Source organism: Chlamydotis macqueenii, chromosome 3 (genome assembly GCF_036417535.1).
Source record: "Chlamydotis macqueenii isolate bChlMac1 chromosome 3, bChlMac1.mat, whole genome shotgun sequence".
Taxonomy (NCBI): Eukaryota; Metazoa; Chordata; class Aves; order Otidiformes; family Otididae; genus Chlamydotis; species Chlamydotis macqueenii.
This window is the reverse complement of record NC_141558.1, coordinates 65816107-65842524: the sequence shown is the minus strand read 5'-3', so window position 1 is coordinate 65842524 and position 26418 is coordinate 65816107. Positions and strand designations below refer to the sequence as shown.

The window sequence follows — 26418 nt, the reverse complement described above, 5'->3', positions numbered from 1 at the left end:
GGTTTCCATCAGCAAGATACAATTGCACAGGCTTGCTGCTAGGATTAGATTTGATCTAGTGTTGATATTGATTTTGCTGAGATTCTGAAATGTGAATGTAATTTATGGTTTATTAATAGTTTTTCTCTTAAATGGTGAAGAAATGGATGGCCTGTTTCCATAGGGGAACTGTAAACTGACTAAAACTGAAGAAAGGAGAATTAAAGATTGATCTACATTTTAAAATTTTTTATTAATGTATCTATCAATAAACAAGATGGGTGTATTTAAGGACTTATGACTTCAGATGAGAACTCTTTTTATAACATCTTCACCTAACAAAATCAAAAGCTTTGTAGCTGTTTTAGGACAGGTAAATAATCTGCAGGCTTTTGTTTAAACACAGTGTCTTTGCAATCAATAGGCGTAGTAATGGAAGTAATTAAACACAAGCTATTAAGTTGGGGTTCCATTCACCTGGAAGTCTTTGACATAAAAAATTTTGTCCCTTCATGAACTGAGTTGCTTAAGTCCTACCTCAGAAATCCTCCAGTAGCACACATAGCAGAAAAAAAAAGCAGCTGGATATATACATCACTGTACTGCCTTTTCCTTAATTTAGTTGGTAAAATACGTTCTGCATTATTCATATCTTGACATTTCTTTGCTATCTAAACCACTGTGTCTCCTAAGAAGTAGTAATAAGATGCTTGATGCAAAAAATAGGGGCTCACACTGCTATGCATATCTTAAGAAACAACTACCAACAACATGGCCACCCGAAATACTGTTTTTCTATATTTTGAAGGAGGATAAAGTAACTCAAAAAAGGTGATCTTGACATTTAGGAAGCTTCGAGGTTGGCTGCCTATGCCAATCTGTGAAGCTACCTCCCAGTGGGCTGTGGACCTTGAGTGCAGATGACTGCAGGAAAGGATGGCTGGACACAGGAAACCATCTAGAAATGTGAGATGAACCACTATTTTAGGTGCTGGGCAGAGGGTCCGGGCACGTCCTAGAGCAGGCCATCAAGGAGAGCTGGAAGCCCACCTTTTGGAGGACACTCCAACAGGAGGCACCAGGAGCTTCCTTCACTTCTGGGCAAAGCAAGTGGGGACTGAACCCGTGGGGATCAGTCACTCTTCTGCATAAGAGAGGTCAGGGGGCAGGACGTGGTTTACACATTCAAGCTGAGTTTTATTCAAGGAAGAAAACTCAAGAGCCAAAGGAAAGGGACGGAAATCTGGTGGTTGCTGCTAACATATTGAATCTGCTGTCTGGCAAACAGTCCTCTGTCTATGGCACTGAGTCGTACCTGAAGCACCCATTTCCAATCCCCAGCCTGCTGGGCAGAGTGTTGCTTTAAGCCGGGTGCTACAGAAACACTGCCTTGATACAAATTCCTATTAACAGTTAACACCTACCACATATATTTGGTAAAAGTTGTGGAAGCTGCATAGTGAGTTAAGATGATGTGGTGCTAAACTGCTTTCCACCTTAAAAGCATATCTAATCCCTGTGATGTGGAGAATGAAAACATAAACACAGCGTTCCAGCTGCGAGTCCCCTCCTCAGATGTCCTGCTGCTGAGGTACTGGCAAAGGACCAGCCCGCTGAGCACCCTTCACTCGCAGGAGTCTCCAGTTAGATCCCAGCAAAGCTATAGCTTTCCTCCTTCCCTGCCTGCAGCTCCTAGGAGGTCAAACTGGGATTTGACTCCTAACAGAAACAATTTTGTTGAGCATCATTTATTGTGGCCTTTGAGTTAAACAATCCACCGGTCAAAGCCGAACAAGCAGCTTCCCTGGCATCTATACGTTATCGCTCCTGCAACTTTTGCCGTATTAAATCTAGTCACCCTCTATTCTGTGAGACCTTTGTTTTGCAGAAGAAAGAGAAAAGAGAAGAGAGAAATTGTTTTGCCTGAGGACTGCTCTGTTCTTGACCAGAAAGTACTCCTGGAGTGTAAAACCGAACTTTCCATTGTGTCCCTATGGGATTAGCTATGTTTAGACTTCTCTGTGGGCTTGCTAGGGAAAGAGAAAGAAAAGACAAACAAAGCGCTTGCCTCTTGCAGTGCTCTGGAACGCACAAAGCAGTTTCTCTTTCCTGGTTTTGCAAGCAAAGATAACCATTAATATTCCTTAACTAGCATCAAGAGCTAAACCCTGTTTTCTACAAAGCCAGTACTGCCAGGCATGCAGGTGCACAGTACAAGAAGTTCACTGTCCCTTACAAAAGCAGGAAAAAATACAATTATCTTAATCTGAAATTCCTGGAAGAATAAGAAGTTTATTTGCCATAATGCATTACTATAAATACTACTGGCTTAAAGCCAGTACACAAGAAACTTGTCTTTATTAAAAACACAGGGCTTTATCTGTTCCTTTGAGTGGACTCTTGAGTTATCCTAACTTTGTTTTATTGTAGGAAGACTTAGAAACCTGGATAGTTTTATCCAAATTGTTTTTATAGAAATCCGCCTGCAATGTCTTGCAATTGTATTTGGTCACAGGATTTTCAGTAACTGATTTATCATGAAACATTATCAAAACAAAACTTCTTGCAAGACAGATTTCCTCACTAACTGGAAATACAAAAAAAGAAAAAAGAGGGACTTTTTCTGAACCGCTTAAAAGATTTGGTCTGAACTTAATCCTGAAATAAACATTTAGGCCTTTACCACTTCATGTAACCTCAAAGTCTGACAAACATTACTCAAAACAATACTTTCCCTTCGGCGTAGTTTACATACAAGCAATAATATAATCCCTTCTCCCCATCCACTGCTTAAAAACAGGAGGAAGGAAGCTTTATGAAAGAAATCTCAACTTATTCACAAAAGCTGCCTACAGCAACAAAGGCATTTCAAAGATGTAAACATTTCTGAATGATGCACAGGAAGGGAATGCAGTAACGTCGATAAATAGTACAAGTGCTTTAGAGCTGAGAGAGAACTTGCACCCTGAAAGGGCTCTGAGTCAGACTGTCACCACAAACCCTGGCTTGCTTTGGTTTGCTTTGCCTTTTACAGATCACTGTCAACTCGAAATATTTCACATCTCGGTGATAAGCAAAAAGGAGTTTTGGATTCTCCATGTCCTTGTCAATGACTGTGATTTTTTGTGATTTATAATGCTGCTTCCCAGCCTTTATTTCTTGCTCTGCCCTGCATTTTTAAGACAGCCCTCCAGCAGCAAGAGGGGAGGACGGCTGGAGGCACTGAGTGCAAACCCTGGTACGCTGCCAAAAGCTTAAAGTAAACAAGCTGAAACAGGAGAAGAAATGTATTAACTGCTTTCCAGTCTTGAGCTACTTATTGCAAAATCAGTGAACAGAATAAACAATGGCAAAAGGGATATTAAATACATCACAGGTTTGTTGCTAGATTAGCTATCTCGAGATGAGCTGGGCAGTAGGGAAGCCCAGCTGGTGCTCCCAGCTCAGTGGCCCTATCGTGGCCCACCAAAGATGTTTTGAAATTCCCTTTCTCACACTCTCCAGCATAAGCCATTTGTCATATAAAACCCCTTTCATATTTCAAATTTTATCTTTATCTATGCAACCTATAGGTTGAGAAATTACAGCCTTAGAAAGACTGTTTGTGTTATGTATTGGGCTGGAGTCCCCTGACCCCTCTTTTCTCCTGTGCACCATAATGTATGAACTATAGCTTCCCTTTTTAATAAGACATGGCACTATTTGGCTTTTAAATGCTTGGACAACAGCAGTAGGATTTCATTAGCATGGGTGCTTGCTTTAAAGCCAACAATGGCTATATCTCCTTGGTCTGCTGGCCTGAGCAGGTGACAGAGTCATCAGTCCATAGAGTCTGCCAGGTAAACAGCCTGTTTTCTTTCCTTCCACCACAGTTGCACAGTTTAACTCCAACTTTCCTAAACAATTGTTGGAAATAACGGCATTATACCTGCTCTTTCAGTTACATCAAGCATGGGAAGTTCTTATACCTTAAGAAGAGATGAGTTTTTGGATTTGTGGCTATGTGTGAAAGGCTTCCATGTGCATTTTCTTCATTTATTTCTTCTACTTAAGAATCAAGTACTAGCTACGCTTGCAGAAGGAACACAGGGCTAGCTAGAGGAGCTGGACATGGCAACTGCTACAGTATGTGTCTAGGTAACATTTGTATTATAGATTTACATGGGAAGACAAAAAATGCTTCTTCTGAACTGTTTGCCAACCTAAGAACAAAATCAATGTAAGAAAATGGGAGAATAGGTATAAAGGGTAAACCATCCAATGTACTTCATTCCTCTGCCCCTGACTATTCGAATTATAGACTTAAATTTTTCAAGAGGGACAAACTGATTTAATCAATGGGAAGATATTCTGTAAGAGCGTTACATGCAAGTTTCCGTACAGAAGATGTCAGAAGTGGATATGAAGGCCAGCATGCTGAAGTAGTTGGCATATACCTATTGACTTTCCCTTGAATACTTCACCTTTCCTCTTTTGACTTTGCCTTCAAACCTCTGCCCTTTATCACACCTCTGACTCCTACTGATATTCCCTCTTCCTCCTCCTCATCCTCACAAAAATTAGGCAGAAGTTTAACGAACCTAGAACTACTTCCAAGGGGTATCAAAGTTATTCCTGGTCGTTGGGACCAGCTTCAAGAAGAGGGGTTGCAACAAGTAAAATTTGGCATCTTGAATATAGGCAACTTTCACAGCTAACATTATAGGTTAGTCTACAGATCTAGTGTTGGCATGTTATTTTCTAGAACATAATTTCCCTCCAATTATGGCTCTAGCTCTAGAGCAACAATGATAGGCTTCCATATGAATCTAACATACATTCACTTTCTAAGTAAATAGTAGCTGAACTCTGAATAAAATACTTACGTTTCAGGATGTTTCTTTGCTCTAACTCTTCAGTTGTAGGCCTCTGGCTAAGTCTCCTGTGAGAACAAAGTAAGTGATTGATTTCAAACCAGACCCAAGTAACACATTACAATCTGTAATACATCTTTAAAGGTGTTTCACATATGGCCATGCTATTCTTTGCCAGCAGAGGTATCCAACAACACAATTCATTTCCAGACACAGTTATAATAACTATGCATGTAACCTCCGTACCAAGTGGGCATTTGTTTTAAAAGATGTGCTATTGCTACTTGAACACATAAATACCTGACACTTGCATAATATTATAGAAATTGTACCAGCAAATTTAAATTCCTCCTTTACAGGTATAATTTTACAAAAGATTTCATAAACTTTTTTTCAGATATTTTGAGTGCAATTTTTTTTAAGCCAACATAAGCTGTGCACTCGTCACTGATTTGTACATACAATACAACTAGGAGTTTTAATTGAAACTTAATTTTATTTAGTTACCCTTATATAACAACTGCCATTAAAAAAACCCAGCAAACTGAGATGCTAATTTTCTGGTTTGTATAATGGAGAAGGTGGTTGATATTGTCTCTATGTTTACCAAACAAGTTCACTTGTTCACTTGAGAAAAGGAGCAAAAAAAATTTTGGTAGTAAAATTTGTTTTACAGATGTCTTAAAGATGACTCTCTGCCCAGCAAACCTCACGCAGTTCACTATGGATTATCTTTGGCCTTCTGAAACCCACCCGATTCAAACCACGTGTGGACTTTCAGATTTAGCGAGGAGGACTGGCAGGTTTACCACAGGTGACCAGTCCCCACTGCAGGAAGTCCCAGGCTTGGACCTGACCTGACCCTGACTGAGCTGTGGGAACAGGTTTCCCATCAGACCTCGATGCTGCTGGGGGCTACCCACCATGCCAGGAATATTTAAAGAACTGGCGTCAAACTTGTTTGTGACTTCACGCATGAGCACAGCCCTGACAGGCAGGGACATTGTCTCCTGCCACCAAAGCAGAGCTGTGCGGGGAGTGTGACAGCTTCCCAGCAGAACCAGAAATGTCCCTACACAAGGAGCTCAGGATGGGGACCGAAGTAGCTTCTGCAGTTCAAGCCCCCAACAGAGCACCAACAAGCGGGATGTGACTGCTGGAGCTGGGATTTGATCAGGAAAGCGGTGATAACAACCGCGCTGCTTTATTACCAGAAGAAAAATGACCTCTGGGCTCTACACAACAGATGTATCGCTCTTACAGTTAAGCGATGAAATAAATGACTTAGCCAGCCACTCGGTTCACATAGCAACTCAGCTCATCTTCCAAGTGCTGATGCAGGGCTGCCGTACTCTGTCCTGCAGCAGTACTGGCCAGACTGCCCAATACCTGGAAATCCCCAACAAACACACAACATCCTCCAAATCTGGACAACATTTCTGGGCACAAGAGAAACAAGGACAGGTCTGGGAAAATCCAGACATACTGTAGTCTATTCTCAGAGACTATGAAAGCCAAAAATAACATTTATGAGAAATTTTTTTTTAAAGTTTGTAAAAATGTGAGTGAAAATTAGTCTTTTTTATGCAATGTTCTCAAGTCCATGAAGAGAGAGTAACATATATCCCATAACAGTTAAAGAGCATGAGAAAGACATGCCTCAGAGGTGGGCACAGTAAAACACTAAACACTGACCTACAAAGTCAGCCTCCCCCCATTTCTTTTGCTGGAATCAGCACGTGAATAATGAAGCAGTTAGACAGCAGGAGGAGGATGGGGAAGGCCAGAAAGGACGAACATGCACAGGTGTGCTCTTTGTGTCAGGAACTACTACTCTGTCCAAGATGGGGGATACACAAGCGCAAGTTCCTGCTAATCAACGTGAGAAAAAGCTTGAATCATGGCGCTGATTATTCTGGAGTCACTCTTATTCTCTTCCTCTTTTTTTTTTTTTTTTAAATAAAGAACCCCAAAACCCAGAAGCTCTCAGATTTGTTTCTTGCAGAACTAAAATGCATCATTGACATTTTAAAGTTTAGTGAGAAATAAAAATGCTGTTTTCCAGGCAGTTGTACCATGAAGATCCTGTACCGCGCACTGGATTGCATTTAAAACATGAACCCAATGTTCTCGATCCTCTTCCTCCACCTCCACCCAGTAAAACCACATTTACCCTGCAACTGATACCTCACTAGCTTCGTTCCAATCTGATTTCTGATTTCCTGCCTCTCCTCTTCAGATGTACGCTGCAAGATGTTTTTGTCTTCTAATTCTTTCTTAGATGGTCTGTTGCCAAGTTTGATAGCAAGAGTATCCCTACGACGAATTTTACTTGCCAAAGAGCCTGAGGAAAGGAGGAGGAGGGTAGATTTAGTTCATTCATGCTTAGGTTACAGACACAAACTCTGAGTAAGAACTTTAATACCTCCCCAAAGCAGCCTTGTTCCCACATGCAGGAGAGGAATTTTAATTAACATCAAAAGAAAAACAGTTTTAGCTCAGTTCACAGCAACAGAAAGCTGAAAGGCTAGGATGAAAAAGCTACCAGCCAAGTTGATAGAGGAGTTTTACAAACATCACCTGTCATCTGTGAAATGACAGGATAAAAATGACAAATCTACACTTAAGTCTCTTTGAAGTCTGATACATTACGGCTTGGTTTATTTATCTGCTTAGTATATTTAGCAACCTGCTGCTCTTTTCCTTCAGCCTTAAATGGCTTAGTCTCATTCTGTCATTATTTCCCTCATTCTTTCAGTTGTTTTTTCAATTTAATACCACTTAGTTCTTGTATAGTGCTTTTCATCTTTAACTAATTTGTAAATTAAAAAAAAAAAAGTTCAGGAAAGTGCTCTGAAAAGCCTGTAAAGTAACCTAGGCAGGACCCCCCAGGCACTGAAGCAATCTGTTCATCCATAAAACAGATACAGCAGGGAAAAGGGCCATGCAATTTTGCAGTGTTAGCTTCAGTCAGCTGTGGAAGGAAGGGTATTTTTCACAGCCTTTACTCCTTCCCTTGTGTCTTGATATTCTGACCGAGGGGGCTACTTATGTCCTAGGTTGGCTGATTTTCACCACACAAGGTAGTCTGGTAAGACTCCCAGGTCACTTCTCATAAGACATCATGCTGCTGTCTGAAAACATTAACTTTTGGTTGCTACTACTTTGGATCATACTCAAACCAAACACAGAACTGCAGAAGACTTCAGCCTCTTGAGCTAGCTGGCACTTCACCTTCTGCTGCACCAGTGGCCAAGGAGAAAAAAAAAAAAAGTTCATTTTCCCTCACCCCACAGCGAAGCACCTTCTCTTCAATGGCTGTGGACAAGACTCTCAAACCATGGTTCGATGGTCATTTTATTCGGACACAAGACCACCCCACAGGTGGCGTAGGGTTTCCCCTCTCTCTACCACAAGAGCCTGTTGCTGCCACCTCCTTTGTCCCAGCAAAATTGCAGCTATCGGGTAAGCTGGATCAGGGAATTGATTCCATTGAAAATCAGCTCAACAACAGCCACTGCGGCAAAAATAAACATGAGTGCTGGCCTAAAGGAAAAAGGAACTGGGAGGAGGGATTAGGCAGAGAGTGGACAGGACAACCCCTTTCGGCAACAGCAAGGACTTCTGCCAAACAATTTATGGTGATGATACAGCCATGACCTCAGGCGAAATTTCAAAGCTGTAAACTTAGAAGTAATCCACTATGATCTGCTCAGTCTGCTAAGGTGTCCCAATGCCTAAAACATCCTGATCAAAGAGGAACAAATGACTTTCAGACAGTGAAGCTGCTGACTGATGGGCTTCCTCTGTTGTCCACCACAGCCTGTTACTCCCACAAGAAACTCTGAGATCTCTAGTACCATTCAGTTGAAAGCTTTAAGGGTAGAGTTTCATGTCATGGGCGAGTCAAATCAATGGCTCGTTGATGCCCTAACGTGTAGGCCTTGTTCCATCCTCATGTTCTCCTGAACCTCTTCCTCCCACCTCCACTCCCATCTGCTCCCACCACTACACAGGCCCCAGCAGGTTTCTGATCACAATTGCCTGGGAAGGGAGAAGCACGACACTCATTTTCTCAGTACTGGTGAAATATTAACCTAAAACAATCCCATGTAGCCATACCCTCCTTTCTTTACTTTGCTCTAACATGGGTCAGGCATGCTCACATAACAGAATGTGAAAAAGGCAGCCTGCAACTTCTCAGTGGGATGCTTACTTTCAGCACTTGCGTTATCATCATCATCGTCATCATCATCATCTGTATACAGTATCGGCCCGTCCGAGTCTGAGTCACTGCTGTGGCTCTCTCTGCTACTTTCACTCTCAGGAGGGGCAGCGGTGTCAGAAGCCTCCTCCACCAGTTCAGAGCATGCCTGGTCAGGTGCCTCTGTTTCTTGGTCTTCTTTGGTAGCCAAGCTGTTAATTCAGAAGCAGACATGGTGTCACATTAATGCAGGCAGCAGAGAACACAAATGGGAGACAGACTGTACAAGCAAGCATGAAAAGTTCTGTTATTCAAACTAACCTCCTTCTTTCTAAAAAACATACATAAAGTCTGTGTACATGTATAGGTATCTGGATGTATGTTAGGAAAAAAGATGCAAACAATCTGGAATTACATGCTGGAAAGCCTAGATAAAGAAAAATCCTAATTCTTTTTTATTTCTTGTGGGGTGGGATCATAGTACATAAAAGCTACTAAGAAGAGAAAAACAGCTTATAATATTGAGGATGAGAGGAGCAGATGGGAGTGCAAAGCTTCCTCCTCTGGAAGCCTAACTCTATTTATTGTAAATACAGTTTTATTGCTGTTGAGTCCAAAACGTTCATGTCTGTCACTGATGAACATGGAAATCAGCAGCAGAGTGCTCTCTGCCTTGGGAAAATCTTTTACATAAATGAAGGGTAGAGGCAAGGGGAGAAGCAGCACAGGAACGTAATGCTGACACAGATGTACCAGCAAGAATTTAAAGGAAAGTCTCTAGGCCACTGGCATCTAGATTAAACTCTCTTTGCTTGTTACGAAAGATGCTGGTTCTCATGGCAGGGAAAAGGCAGATTAATAAGCAGTTTCTTTTTTTGCTGGCAACTATTTTGTCTAAAAAAATGTAATTATGACCTTGCTCTTGACTAGATTTTATAGTATCTGAGATGTAGACAAGCTATTAGGCAGTGACAGATAAAGCACCTACTAACCAAAGCCTGAAACTGTTATTTTCAAGTCTGCAAGTAAATTCGGCTATTGAATTGAGGGTTTTAGCACTGAGATATTTAATGATATCCACAAAAAAAGCAACCTCCTTTTGTAATTCAGCACCATTTCTTTTGTGCTTTCATAACAGAGAAATAAAAGTGTTATCAGCTACTAAATGAACTGCTGACTGCAGTGGTCACATTAAGCCACGCGATGACGTAGGAGGCAGGTTATGAGCAATGACCCTCTGGGGAAACGTGAGGCACTGCAGGTGAAGAGCTCAAAGGCATTGGCAAGGAACAAACTGTGCTGGGATGCAACACAAACTATTACCAGTCAGTAGAAGAAACAGAAGAGATCCCCATGCACCTACAATGTCCCTTACGCAAAGAAATGTGGCTTCCGCGGCTGCGGGTCTTACCACTCACCCATAACAGCCATTGCTGTCTTACCTTTTTGCATCTTCTCCACTAGCACCTGGACTGCTGTCTAGGGCTGTACTGCTTAGGCTCTCATCCATGCCATGCTCAGTCTGGAGAAGAGGTTTAGCATCTGATCTGGGGACAGACGGCCCTGCCACACAGCTGTCTGACGTATCTTGGGCATCTGAGGAGACGGCGGGCTGAGTAGCTGCAGCAGGAAAAGGAGGTGGAAGTGGAGGTGGAGGAGGGGCAGCGGTGGGAGGAGGGGGGACAATGAGCTTGCTCGGTTGGTCTGCGTCCTCCGATTCGGAAATTACTATGGAAGGTTGCTCAGGCTCAGGTTTTTCTGCCTTCACTTCCAACCTGTTGGCTGTAGCACCTGAGGGGGAAACAGCAGCCCCATCTGGTGCTGTTCGTAGAGCCGACTGTTTCCCAGGTTTTTTCTTGCCCCTGGGAGTCCCTGATGTGCCCAATTTACTGGAAGTCTCCTTAGAGGCTTTGGGGTGAGATGATGTGGACGAAGGAGATGGTGATGAAGAGGATTTGGAAACTGGTGGTTTTTTTGCATGAGAGGAACTAGCTAAAATAAGAAAAGAAAAAGCATTTTACAGTCTTGTAGCTATATGATTTCTGCACCATTCTTTCTACATGAGTTGACTTGTGCTGATATTTTAAAAATGAAAAAATTACACTCGATACTTCTACAATCCTTCATCGATGTGCTTGAGTCAAGTAAATGTTGCAGTTCAAATTTCAGCTTCAGAGATGGGAAAAACTGAAACCATGAATACTTGCCCAAGAACAGCGCAGGGGATCAACTGTTGGAATGGGTGAGAGTTTGATTCTAGCATTCTGCATTGCCCCTTACAACTTGTCTGGACAGAATCTAAAAAGTCCACTACTTTTTTTCAAAATGTGTTTAGTGTCCTAGTTTAAAAATTTGCTACTGGACAGAGACAACTGCCTGGCCTTTTCTATTATGTGAATTTTTGGTCTGAGTACTGGGAGAACACCATGATTTTCCTGATGCTTTTCAATGAACACCTCAGGACCATGACAGAGATCGGTTAATTACCTTTAACAGTGTTAACACAAGTGGTGTGCTCCTAGTTAATGGCAAGCAGCAGAGGACAGCAAAACAAGATGTACTTTCAGATCCAGCTGGGCATGTCCATAAAATAAGAGGCAGAAACCACTGATCTCACTCTGCACAAACGTTTTTCAGAAGGGAGGAGGCACTGAAGGCCTCCTGTATGTACTGGAGGTCTTCGTCTTACCATGGACCAACTCAGGTAACCTTCAAAATGTAGTCAAACAAGGTTTTGACACTAGTTGTACAAGCTGGCCAGTGATGTTGCTGTTTAATCCCGTGTTACTTACTATATTGAATTATATATGTATCAATGCTCAAGTTTGCAAAAGATTTCAGCTAGCCTGCATGCCCATGTGCAATTCCAGTCACATTTCTGATTGCAGCGCTCATGTACTCATCGTCTGGACTAGGAGCTTCAGACTTCTGACTTCAATTTAAAAAGCAATAAAAATGACAACCACCTTAATGATTCAGTCCTTTTCATCAAAACGCATCCAACTCAAACACTTCTGCTGTAGTAAAAACACATTAACCTCAAGAGAACAAATGAAAGCATTATAAAGCTACACAGCAGCCTTGCGGCTAAGCTTACTGAGTAAAACAAAAAGCTGTTTAAAGAAATCTGCTAAAAGGCCTACTTTACTTTTAAGCATTTAAATAAAAACAAAACCCCAGCAGATTAGGACAGAACCAAAATACAGATACCGGCCATAATAAGCTCACGATACAAAAATAACTTTCACAGTGAGACTGTTCTCAAAGAAGATGGAGAATAATTCAGAAGACGCGTTATACTGTTCTCTTCTGTAACTCAATGTTATGGTTTATAAACATTCAGAGCACTGAGAGGTTTTCAGTACATCTGGAAAAATCTGCAGAAACCCATGACTTCAAGCAAATCACTGTCCCTCTTTGTGCTCAAGGTAAGCGTAAAGGGCCCAGTATAGAATCCACTGACACCGCACTCATCATCCAAATCAACTACAAATCACTGCCTTAACTTACTGGCAAATCAAAAGGAAGCAAAGAAATGGTACGGGCAGCAGTTCCTTATTGCAGTGGGAACAGATGGTGGCTCCAATCTGCATATTATTTAGCAGAAACCTTACTGAGTAAGTGGATGGTAGAAAGAAAGGGCTCTGGTTCTGATCCAGCACAGCACTTAAATGCAGGCTGGAGGTCAAAAGAACCAGTTACATGCTTACGCTTACGAACTCCAGCACAATACAAATATACAGCCACACTGTAATTGCTGCTGGGAAAACGTCAGAAGATGTTTCCATTGAAAAAGCCCTTACATTAACCTCCCAACCTTTCTGGACCAGCAATCAGATACAGAAACTTGAAAGATTTCTCCCAGGGAAAATCCCCTCTACGCTTTCACATGGGTTAAAAGTGCTATTGCTATTGCTGCTTCTGACAATTTCCTGTCATGCCTCTTTTTCAGTAGTAGATTTGAATTTTGATTACATGAAAAATTTCATGGCTGTTATTTGCCTTTTGGCACATGTCCACACCTATGCTTAAGTTCTCTTCTCCCAACTCCTCCACTTCAGTTTGGAAACCTCCTGTGGTGCTCTCAGCAGAGCTATGGCTCAGCTGTTACTCATATTCCTCTTCTCCTTCATGGGACTGGATCACCAGCTGCATCATGCATTCACTTTCAAGGGGATCTGATAAACCTCTTGTACTAAATACTGCTCCTGATCAGCTCTATTTATTAAGTATTGCCCTACTTCAAATGAACACAATTTACCTAATGTTGTAAGAAATTACCAGCAGAATATGTACTATTTTATATAAGGGATATATCAAGGTATTTTATACCTGTATGCTCTCAAGCACTGCATAAAATTTCAGCAAGGCTACTAAAAGACAAGTCTGGAATCTGAATGTATTTTAATTTAAGAACTTACGCACTTGAGAGCTTGTTACCAACCACTGGTCTAAACATTTCTTTATGTGATGAGTTCCTTTATTTCTAAAAGGTCTGCTGTTATAAGGTTTCTTCACCTGGGAAAAACTGAGTTTTCCAGTTGAATGTGAAATACAAGCAGCAAATTCTGGGTTATCAAAATATTCTAGAGGTTGTCTGATGTAGTAGGGACAGCTAATACCAAGTTAATGGATATTTTATGCCAAAGTTATTATTGTAATTCTAGTAGTCTTGCGATATTTTCAAACAGTCCTCTTCTGTGCGCTTTGAACACAAAATGTGCCAAAATGTACAAGCTATGAAGAGGTGTACTTGGAGAGAAAACTGGAAGGACTGAGGGCTTTGAAAGACTGACAGAGGATTGAAAACACAAGGCTTGTATAAATTGGCCAATGCATATATACAGCCCATTCACCAAAATAGTGCTCGTGCTCAAATTATATTTGGATGTTTCCATTTTGGTCATCATCTAAACTACAACCATTCAAACTTGAGATCGGTACCTTAAGAACAGCTACTTAAAATCTCTAACCTAGCTGAACTCTAACTGCTGAACTTTGGTTTGAAAGTGCAGTGACAAACACATCTGCTATGTGTCTGATGATGGACATTTTCCACTTCCAGTGCATATTTAGAATCACAGGAAGCCATGAACCAGCTCAGGGAAGCCTGGCCATTTCTAATGAGCTATGATTTTTTTTTTTTGTTAGCTAAAACAACTGCTACTCAACAGTCTTTAAAGATGTCTTCATGGTTTTATCCTTTACCTCTTTGAGACCTTGTAATCTTGTCAAATTAAGCAGAATAGCAGATATTTCCAGCAAAAAGTTACAGTAATACCAAGGTAGTTTTACTTTGGGGCAATTCCTATGTTTGGTTTCAGAAATCACCTTTTTCCCTGCTGATTCTTCAGCAGTTCTCTGGGTCATTTTGTTGCCAGCATTCACACTTGAGGACATAGAGTCTCTGATGTGCTTGGTGTTGTGCATATGTTCATCAAAGAGCGAAGTGATTTGTCTGCTGTCTGGGGTGTTTGCAGACAGCAGAACCGGATCTGGCTCAGCAGAAAACTAGCTAAAAACATCCATGGCATGCTCTTTAGTAACACTGCTGTGTACAAAGGCAAAAGTTATTGTAAGACCAAGCCAAGCTCCCCCATGCACATGCACCCACCGTAACTGGCAGTACTCTGTGCAGTACTCACCAGCTTCTCGATTTGCACTGTGACTTGTTGGCTTGGGCGGTGGGAGAGGAGGCTGCTTAGCAGGAGCCTTTCCCTTTTTTTTAGCATGAGGTGCTTCATTACTCTTATGGCTGGTGGTACTGGAAGTAGCAATAGCATTTTTTGGTGGCAGTGGAGCTTTTTTAGATTTTGGCTTAGGCTTGGGGAGTGGTGGAGCATGGGATGCCGGTATTTCTGGGCAGTGATCAGTAGTGCTCTCTATGGATGAGAAAGTGAACAGAAGCCAACTGACACAGACATATGCCACATACATTCAACAGTAAGCCTGACAACAATGACTACTTTTTGCTGCTTCAGCTCTTGGGAATCAGGAGAGACTTCTTCACCTCCTGCCTCTTCCTGAAATATTATCTCAGAAAATAATTACCGTCCATCTCAAATCAAGTCTTTCTCATGGAAGACGTTTGCCTGGCATTTCTCTCAGTCTCATCTATTCTAGACCTCCAAGGATCATCCTTAATGTTCAGTATCCCCAACTAGACTGCTAGCTGCAAATTAAACAAAGGAAATGCCATTTACTCCTCTAACAAATTCCCTCTGCTTCTTTCCAGCCCTCTGAGATTAACAGACTATAAAACTCAGATTCACATGAATATGAATGTGAACAGGGCCATTCTCTCAGCCATCGGTTCAAATATGGCTATGCAGCTGAAATTTTCCCCTGAAGCAACCCAGGAGAACCTAAGCTGCCGACTCCTTGCTCACAGCAACTTTATTTTGGGTATCTTCCCCAGGATATTTCTACTCTTCAGAAAGAGATGAAGCTAAATCAAATAGGTTACCATTTGCCACGGGAATGCTCTCCTCTCCTGCAAGCTCTTTGAGTACTGTTACAAGACTGGGCTTTCAAGAATCAGTGGTTCCTTAGTCAATGGGAATTTGGACAACGCTGTGTCCATTCAGTCTCAAGACAGCCTTCCCAAATCTTCCAAAAAAAAAAAAAAAGGATATTATAAAAGCAAGAGTATACCATCAGAATCATATGGGCTTTAATTGCATCTTACTAAAACTACAGTGGTTGGGAAAGAAAGGAGCCAAGCAAATATTGCAAGGACCTCTAACAGTCTCTTTTATTACTCAAGAGGAAACCAATTCATTTCTTGCAGCATGCCCCTATATTAGAGCCTCACTGTTACACACATTAAATGGCCATTCCTAGATCTCCTGTCCGTTCCCTGCTCTCTTCGTTTCCGTGTAAAAGATTCCCAAGAGATAAGCAGCATGTTTTCATTTTAAGATTAGTAGATGAAAAACAAATAACGTGTTGGACAACAATGACATTCCTCATCTCAGAAACAAAGCCTTTTGAACCTTTTCAACCTCTAGGTTAAGGCTTGTTAACATGAAACCAATGCATCACCTACAGTTATTAAAACCAACATGCACACATACGTCTCTTCATGAACTGAAGGAATTAACATCAACTGTCCAGCGTCTTCCTCCTTTATTTTCAGCCCATTATAGATGAATGTTTTTGCTAAAGTTTTACAAGAACCATTGCACAGCAGCCTTTTACAGCTTTCAGACTCCTTTGAGCACCGATTCTTGCTCTCTTTTTTTTTTTTTCCCAGAAAAAGAACTTCAGATTACAGAAAAACTTTGGAAGAAGAAAGAAATATAAATATTTGATACATTTTGCTGTCTTCTTTCATAGCAAAAAGGGCCTCCTTGTGAAATTCTACCTACCTTCAAAGTTGAAAAACTGATTTAATTCTGAAAAAGCAGGACATTTTAAAATTTTAATTCCATTAACAAAAAACACATCAAGAGAAGATAAGATTTTGTATTCTGAAGATCTTGAAGGACATGATTATCAGAAAGAATTTTAAGTGCAAACAATTCTTTGATATACCTTTTACTTATGGTTCCCAGCATGCTAAAATTTTATTTACTAATAAGAAAGAATTTAAAACTTGTGCACTTATACACCGTTACTATGTTTTGTTTCCAGTCATATTAATAGAGAATATATTAAAAAGAGAACAATAATCTAGTAGAAAGAAATACAGCATTCACCATATTCTAAAGTAATACAGTGCAATTATTTAGAATCTCAGTCAATGTACATTAAACTACATAACTGATTAAACAGTGTGTATTAGGATTTATCTTCTGATTCAGGAAAAACAGTACAAAACTTAATGCTAAAGCTTTACTTGGTTGCAAATAAACACATCTCAGTGACAACTAATAATTTTAAAATTTTCTTTAGAGAAATAACTAAAAGCTATAAATGAAAAACAAAATTGGAACAGCTCATTCACATCAAAGTTCTTGCTTGCAGACTTCAGTTGTGATTAAAATTGGCAATTTATATAACATTGATTTTAACTGAAATACCTTGCCATCACTGAGATACCATCTTTATCTAGGACAGCTCTTTCCATATTGTTACATACATTACACCAAAGACTGGCAGACTTTTTCTGCACAGTAGCATCCTGTCTGCTCACATAGTTACAGCTCTCATTGACTCTTGGCTGCCCCTTGATTACATGCACATTGTTTTCTTGGCCTCGACCAATGAATCTTCTTTTTGCTCAAAGCCATGAGGAAAGCTGTGGTGAAGATGATTGCCTTTGGCTATATCACACCTCTTGGTGTCTTCTTAGCTTTGTCATTTTTACCTTTGCTAGCTTCATATTTTTTACCTCTTCAGATGTAAACTTGACCGCCCTCAGCATCAGTCTGATCTTGCCCAAACTATTGCTTTTCATTTACACTTGAGATACAGATTTCCAGTTCCTACTTGACCAGTCCATTATACTGGCTTTTGCCCGTGACAAGTCAAGTTTTGAAGCGGATGTTTTTCATTGCTTTTCCTGTGCTGCCTCTTGGGCATTGTGAACGTTCACCGACTGTCCTCTCTCAAATTTCCCTCTGCTGTGATGCCAAAGCTGGCAAATTTCAGGCTGCCATCATTGTGCTTGTTAGTCTGGTCTGCTCCCCTCTTGTTTTTCAATGCCTAATACCGTGTCCTCTTGTTTAGTGCAAGTACATTGGAACATTTCTGTGTTTTTCTGCATTTATGTAAGACACTACAATAAAGTCCTGGTATATATGTAAGCACTGCAGTAATACAAATAACTACTAAGGGCAACAGTGTCCTGATTCTGAACAATGACAGGGATGATCTGATGTTTGTAAATGGCTCGAGATAGAATTATCTTGTAATTGTACCTCCCTAACATGATTCTGCTTGAATGCCTGCTCTTCAGTCTTCATGCCTGCTCTTTCTTTTGCACCTTTTGCCAAAACAAGGAGGCATCTGAATCAGTTCAGACCCATCTATTTGTTCAAGTCAATCCCCCAGATACCTCAGCACCAGCTGCAATGTATTTTTATTGCTGCTGTTTTTCTTAATGTAGACATCTGTTCATCACAAACTGACCTCCAAAAGACCATCAGACAGGAATATCTTTTATTCACTGCTGCCTTAATCAAGACATCTGCTGCAAAAGCAATCCACCTATAAATTACTCTTTAAATAGGAAAGCAAAGCAAATGTTAATGTCTCATTAAGCATTTGGATCAACAATATGTTTATGTTTAGAATAAATTTTCCAAAGACCAGATTTTCAAGAAAGCTCACTTTGAGACCAGATTTTCTTGTTCCCACAGGGCCAGACTCTTAAGAAAGCTGCGTTCTCATGTAAATGCATAAACGATGGTCAGGGTTACAAAGTACTCTGTATACAACAGCTCTTGTGGGGACACATCAAGTCTCAAAGACTTGCTTTGAGATGCCAGGGTGCCATATGCACTAGAAAACCAGATGACTTATTTTGGAAGCTAAATGTGGGACCTTTTGCAAACTCTGGACCAAATGGATCTATGAAAATCCTCGGCACAGTTTCAGAAGCCATACATTATACATGGGTTGTATAATACAGCAATTTTTTCTTTACTTTTGTGAACTTCTAAGGAACCAAAAGCCAAAGCTTTTCTACCCCAGGATTTTGTCATATAGTATTGGTATTTTTGTTTCTATAGCTAGAGCAGTGAGAAATCATAGAATCATCGAATAGTTTGGGTTGGAAGGGACCTCCAAAGGTCATCTAGCCCAACCCCCCTGCAAGGAGCAGGGACATCTCCAACCAGATCAGGTTGCTCAGAGCTCCGTCCAACCTGGCCTTGAATGTTGCCAGGGATGGGGCATCTACCACCTTTCTGGACAACCTGTTTAAGTGTTCCACTACCCTCACTGCAAAAAGTTTCTTCCTTACATCTAGTCTAAATCTACCTCATTCTAGTGAAGCTCCTCCTATATGAAGCTAGCTCACAGAAAATCAGTAGTGCTGCAACACAAGCATATTATCTACATCAACTGCAAAGCACCCTTCTCCTGGAAGATGAGCACAACTCAGTGGAGTACACTAGAGACTCTAGAGTACGCTTCTGTTAAAATGGAAATTGGAAATAACGTATGATTTGCTGTCTTTTGCAGGATTACTCCCTGCAAAATGAAAGTAAGAGCTTTGAGCATCATGAGTTTCTTTCCCAGTCTATGCAGAGAGTTGTGTTTTGATTAATCAAAACCCAGGAAGCTGTCATTCAGAAACATGGGACACAGGGCAAGACAAGGTGCCTTTTGTCTCTTTTTTTTGACTTGTGGAGTTTGCTGATGCAGGTATTTGTATCAGAACTGATACAAATCCTTTCATAAACTTCAGATTTAACCAGTTCCATTTTTTGTTCCTGCTCTTGCTACTAAAATTCTGTTCAAGAAAAGGCCCATTCTAATTGTCAGAAAGCTTCCTTTAATTCCCAGTCTAAATGTATTTGAAGCTACTGTTTATTCCTTTCTACTTGTGCCAGCACTGTCCTTTAGCCGTGCTCTCTCCTGGCTACATACCAGCTTGCTACATACATCAAACGCATGCAGGCTGTCCCAGGCTCCGTTTTGCTAGGCTGAACAAGAACTGCTGTCTCAAGATGCTTTTTGCAGCTTTCTCTGCAGTTCTGAATTCATCTTTCTTGAAGATGGATGAGCAGTCTACAGATGTCTGTAGACTTCCAGATCTTACTCTATGATTTCAACAGCGCCATGTGCAAGAGCTCTTGTAACAGAAACAGCATAGGAAACAGGAGAAAGCAGAAAGGAACAGGTGTAACATCTGACCTAAAGCAACCACATTCAGACATTTTGCATTGGTTCAAAGATAAAGAAAAAAAAAAACACCTGTCATTTTACATTGCTAACTATCCACCTTTTATGTAAAAATTAAGATGTTAAATCATGAGAGAATACCTAAAACATCTTCACTGTCAGCTGCATACTTTTACCATTTCTTGGTCTATGGGAGACTTGGAAAGTGAAAGGCATGTAGGCTTCTACATTCTCTTATACTTTCTGTATAGATATGCTCAAATAATTCAATGGTTATTTCATTAAAATCACATCTACAATCTTATTTCTGGAGCCCCATTAGGATATCTTTCCTATTAAAAAAATTAAAATAGCAGCTTTACAAATCAGGAGTTTTCCTCTGCCACTCAACTTTTGTGGGTGAAAACCTGTGCCTCTCCTTTCAGCCTACTGGGATGAGCCAGCCTGGCTGACTTAATGGACAGGCTCTGCCCAAATACAGCTTTATCTAGAGTAGCTTTCCTTTTAAAATGACTTCGTGGATTCAGCCTCATTTACACAGTTCAGGTGATGAATTGAAGATATACTACTATTAGAAGAACTGATTTTAGCCAGAAAATAACTCCGGTGGAGTGAGAGGTTCTTTGGGAGCCACGCAAAAAAATGACCCTTTTATGTATGGCGCTCATATTGATGATCTACAGAGCTCAGGAGTGCAGGAAGTCCGGTAGGTACACAAGAGAGAAGAAAGTCAGTCTGCCTTGTCTCTCACAGTGATTGGTTTAGAGTATTAGTCTTCTGATAGAAAGCAGGCTCTTGTCTGAGGGCCCTGGAAGATGAGGGTCCATGTCACCCACAATACTCACAACAGAGCTCTGGCTTCCTGCAATGCAATTATTTATCAGAGCAGCACCTAACACACCTGACTGATGGTATGCAAAATGAAACTTCTTATCACTTTTTTCCAGACAGTATCTTGCTAATGGTTACTGAACCTTTCACTTCTTCAAGCCCAAGCTAACAATGGAATGCGGAAATATCTACCAGAATTATGAAATGATTCAGCTTGCTATGATAAAAATGAGTAACACAAGTTTACAAACTGAACTCAAATACAAACCCAGAATTCTGTTGTACACCTGTGTGCCAGAGACATCCTGGGAGGGTGGAAAGGAGAAAAATAGCTCTGACACAGTACCAGGAGGTTTTACACTGTGCAGCACGCCATGCTGCATCAGCATGCTATGTCCCTGCACCTAGGGAGGCAAACAGCGATAATTTTGAACACCTATTCTGTTGATGTGGCTCATTCCCATAGAGAATGGCTACAGTTTAGCTCTTTATTTTCTGCAAAAGATGCAGACTTTTCTCAGTCAAAACAAACCAAAAGAATATGTACAAACATAATGTGAATAAGTGATGTAGGAAAAAGACTTCTCTGATTCCTCATCTGCAAAGCTTTATCCATCAAATTACCTGTTTTATGTAAAACTGTCACCAGCTTCTTATAATCCTGCCATAAAGGAGAAATTTCCTTTCAAACACTCCACTTGGATGACTGACATCTCGTCATTACTATAAACAGTAACAGTTATTAAACTATTAAATTGCCAAAGGGAATTTTTTCACCAAATATGAAAGGCACCTGTGAGCTGACAGGCAGCAGATGGGTACATGGTTTACGGCACTGCCTGGCAGCACAGCGAACGGCTTTCAGGGATCATCCTCTTTGTTTGCTTCTGCTTAAGTAATTTTCACATTGCATGGCTGAGCTTATTGTTTGCCCTGTTGATGCTGTACTTCTGCTGTACTGCCCTGTTCATGCTGAAACAATTTTTTTCCTTTATCTTAACTCCTAACATATTCCACATTTTACCACACATTGCTGCCAGCTCTCACCATATTATCACAATGTGCCTGTATCACTTCTTTTTAAGTCTTCAGCTCCAGCAGTCATCATCATATGTATATGAGAAGGCCACTTTCAAGACCCACTTGAACAAGAGAGCAAGTAAAGATCACCACCATTTCATAAAAGCATTTTAAAATAACCTCATAACTTTCAGGTGCTGAGATGCATTTGTGGATTAATCTGCCAAGTGAGATGCATCTGTGAGATGCAGTGGGCCTTACTCTTCCACTGAGTTCAACAGACTGACCTCCTTGCTCAACGTGCTATAAAGTAGAGAATAACTGAAGTGTATTCACAGTGACTATCCATTCACAATGACTACTGGATCTGCACTGTTTAACACTGTTGCTGATGTGTGGAATTGATTCTTAACACCTTCTTCAGGCAGACTATTCCTCTGCAATAAATCTATCTTGTTCCTTTTCAGGGGACTCAAGATGTTTACGCATGGAAGAACTTCACATTTAGATGTATGAGGAAAGTATACTTGAAGTGTTTTGCATCTTTTGTATGGTCATATTGACATTCTATGAAGCCTAGAATACCAAGTTTGCTCATTTTTTTTGTTTTCCTTCTCCCTTCTCCTATCTCATTTTCTGAGATGGACTGGAGTGACAGCTATATATTCTTCTGTACCGAGTCTAGTCCTGTACAGCAATAATTTTTAATTTCTCCCTGTAAGATCAACATAATATATATGGAGTGCAGAGCGTAATAATGTGTTTGAAATAGATATTTAACCCTCCCTGCTTCCTTGGAGTTCTACACTCTGCAAAGTCAGCTGGAGGGGATTTCAACATAGTTAGAAATGTGTATTTCTAAAAAACCCCTGTACCTTAAGAAAAATTCCAAGGCCTGACAGCTGCAAAAGGCTGTATTTAGGGATGCATACAATATTACACAGTCTGATCTAACCCCAGAGTTAACCTGAACCATTTCAGAAGAGTTTTCCATGGCTTTTGTAACTCTTTTCCCCTGACCCAATATACACGTGGTTCTAGTTGGCACCAAAAGATAGATGTATTTAAATATCATGAAAAAGGCTAATCGTGTATTTCTGTCTTGTTGGGAGACAGGAAGTACTAGAAATCCCATAAGAAAGGCAGTTCTCCTTGGACATCCAGCCACTTTTTACACAGTCAAGTGATTTACATAGCTCAGAGAAGAATTCAAATTTTTGTGTTACCCAAACTGACCCTCTCAACCTCCAGAGACTCATTCATCACTAGGTAGAGGTTACTGGAAGATATTGGAAAGGCTGCTCAGTCTAACAGCCAGCCAGGAAGTTCTTGATCTTTTGGATCTTTGCTCTTTCCTCTAGGAAAATCCAATAAATGGGATAGCATTTAAGAACAATTTTTGATGGGAAAAGAAGTGGTGTATTATTCAAGAGGCTAAAGAAAGAAAATAAAACTGCTCCAAATCCTGTGATTCCGCATTAATCTTTACTTTTTTCTTACTCAAACTCTTGTTAGCAAGGTAGATCTGAGTAAAGGTAACAAAATTAACAGGGACTTTGGGTCTGCTAAACATTTAGCAGTATTTACTGCAATTCACCTAAACCAAATTTTCCATAAATGACCTAGGTTCAGTTTGTGGTAGTGACATAGCCCCTTGAATATTTCAGAAGAGTTGGACTGCAAGTGTTTAAGATTTAAAGAAAACCAACAGGAATGAGTCGCTGAAGTTACTTTCAAAATGATACGTGGTTTTTAAGTGGCTTAAACACTTTTGAACTTTCAACCCATTAGCCACTTCTACAATGATATGGCAAGGTGATGCTTATGCACTTAGTGTCTTCTTTCACAAAAGGTAAACCTGAAACCAAAGCTTGCCCACAGCTACAAGGAAAGGCTCACATTGAATTTAGGAATCAATCATCCCTGCGCGCATTTTCATGCTCAGACCATGCTTGTCTTTATGACCTTATATCCACAGTAAAAGGCATGCCTACCAGTGATGAAATACTGATGTTTCACAAGTCTTATCTTCTCGGCAGGTTCTGCTGGCATCCTTGTGGCAGAACAGAACTCACAGCATGTATTGGTGCTAATAGAAGAACATGTTAATATTTTAAGTAGGCAAAAAACAATTTTTGAAGAATGTGTTAATTTACCTTTTTGATCTTCTTTTTTTCCTTCCAATGCTGATGCTTTTTCTGATGAAGTACCATTATCTCCACTGGCTTTTACCACATTTTCTTCCTGTATGGCTTCTTCACCAATGCCTATGGTGTGTCCATTTGATGTTTCAAAATTTACAGTTACATCACCATCTGAAATGAAAATTAAAAAGCTACTGTCTACTTCCTTAGCACCTACTGACAACACACAGTATTCCCTCTGCTTTCAAGTTTCCACAGAAGCAAAGCATAAAGACTTACTGAAATGTGAAACATCAAGCTGTAGATCTGCTCTGAAAAGTGACTGCTGTAAAGGAATTCTATAGGCTTCCACGTTCTTTGGGTGGACACCTCTGCAGCAGTGGGCCTGGAAGCGCACGTAGGTTTTCAGGTCCAGCTTTGTGTTTGTACACATTAGCATTCAGTTCTCTTCCCCCCTGGATCTTGGTTTACAGAGAAATGTGTGCATGGACCACAACAGAGCTACAATGTGTTCCAAGAGGCCTCAGATCTGGCCAACTAGGGGCAGCGTTGCAGGACTACTGTGGTGCATCCCAGTAGGTATATCACTCAGGAATTCAGACAGTTCTCAGAATATATGTGCCCAGTTAATAAATTAAATAGGTCACAAAGTCATTATCCAGTCTTAAGAACCAAGGTGAGGTTCTCCTGTATCACGCATCATATCATTATTAAATTCTGCAAGTTAAACTCTTTCCCATTTCTTATGATATTTTACTCACTTAACCAGACTACCTCAGCTATGAGGTTGTTTTCAGTCCCGGAAAAAAAACTTCTCTCTCTTCACTATTTGTCTCCATATTCCTGAAAAAATGCTACGTACTCTTGTTGGCTCACAGCTTTCTCTCTTCCCTTATTTACTGATTTCCTGTTCTCTGATCCATACATTTTAAAATTGCTGCTGATTTTCTCCTCTAGTCATTTTTAAGGCTTGTTATCCCTGTTTCACTCACACCTCACCTGCAGTTCACGTACATGATTGCTTTCCTTCTGCAGGATTCTCTTGCTGTCCATCCAAAAATTATGCAGATCTACCTGGTGTCTCTTCTGCTTCCTCCCGTTGTTTCTTCATTGATTGTGGTAATTCCACTCTCTTCTGCTCCTCCTCTTCCTTGCTGTGTGCTATCAGACCTGAATGTTTGGCAGTTCCCCGGTTTCAACACAATTACGCAGCCTCTCTCTTATCACTATGGGCTACTCCATGGGTTAAGCTGAGGGCTTCATTCTCACCCACAAACTAACTTCAACCTTATGTGTAAAAACTAAATTCTGCCTTCTTAACCTTGTCTCATTCACTAAAGTTGACAGTTGCACAAGGCTTCCTTCTTACCTCACTGCAACAGTTTCTTCAGCTCCTTTCTTCCAGATGTTCATAAATCCATTCTTTCCTCTCTGCCTCCACATCCAGCACTCCAATCTCTTATCCATGTCGTGGTTCTGCAAACACCTCCTACCTCTGAGCGGCACTCACCACTTTTCACTTCCTTCTTCTTCATCCCATGTGAATTGTTCACATTTCTTACCTCTCACATTTCAAGACTCCATGCAATTTCCTCATCTAGCTTTCACCTCCAGAGTCATTCCTTCTGCCTTCACACTGCTCAACCACTGTCTTTTCAGCACTTTAAAATCCTGTATTCTTTCAAACTGGTCCTTAAAAACTGTAATTTTCATCAGACAGGAAGCACAACATGAAGGCAACACAGACTGGACTGATAGCCTTCTTAAGACTGAAGGAAGGAGATAAAATTGTTTATCTTTACATCCTTTTCTCACTTTGCTCAATCTCCGTACGGGATCCAAAGTCCCATCCCCTTTTAAGAGCGGAATAGAGGGTCAAAGAGACTGATGACCAAAGCATACACACTTTTAGCACAAATGATAGTATTCATGTTCAGACAGTTTGTAACCAACCTGAATGTTAACACATTTAATTAACTGTCCCAGTAGTCTACATGTAATTTACAACCATCAACGAACAAAGTCACACAACTCCCCAGTAAAGCTCGTACCAAAAAAAAAAAAAAAAAAAAAGTAACAAATTCACAGAGGGACAAATTGAGGTATGGAGAGTTTGCATTTCTTTTTTTAAAGCCAAAGACAGTAGCAAAGACAAGTTCAGAAGCCAGCTGTGCTGAATGCCATAACGTGGTAATTAGCAAAACACCTCAAAGACAAGTGATGCCGTATGTCAACAAACAAGCCCTTTACTTCCAAATATCAATGTGTACGATACTAACTATACACATTGATACTTCCATGAATCTCCAGCTCAGGCAGAGTAATACAATTTCTAGGAGAAAAATATTTTTTTAAACCATGGAGTTCTTAGATATCTCCTTGATAAAATGATGAATGATTTAATTTTAAGCTACAGAAAATTATTTTACTCACTTGACTTTTATTTGATCTAGATTTAAAGACGATCAAGAATATTAGAAAGAATACCCCTAGAAACATAATCAGATGTAGCACAGAAGGGTTAACCACGGTTTAATCATGGTTTTTGAAACACAAATTCTGGCTAATACCAGTTACTAAACCTTACAGCATT

At 40.5% G+C, this 26418-nt stretch overlaps 1 protein-coding gene across 3 annotated transcripts in view; it reads right to left on the bottom strand.

The window, feature by feature from the left end:
* Positions 1-26418, bottom strand: part of PHACTR2 (phosphatase and actin regulator 2) — a 101909-nt gene that overhangs the window by 10086 nt on the left and 65405 nt on the right. For 2 of the 3 annotated variants that reach the window (XM_086744138.1, XM_086744137.1), the window contains exons 4-9: positions 23838-23996; positions 14682-14918; positions 10479-11028; positions 9049-9248; positions 7020-7176; positions 4845-4900 (exon numbers count right to left, since the gene is read on the bottom strand). In XM_086744138.1, the coding sequence (XP_086600264.1) occupies positions 4845-4900; positions 7020-7176; positions 9049-9248; positions 10479-11028; positions 14682-14918; positions 23838-23996 (1359 nt within the window). The remainder of the gene's footprint in view (positions 1-4844; positions 4901-7019; positions 7177-9048; positions 9249-10478; positions 11029-14681; positions 14919-23837; positions 23997-26418) is intronic. The other variant, XM_086744139.1, reaches the window with a different exon arrangement.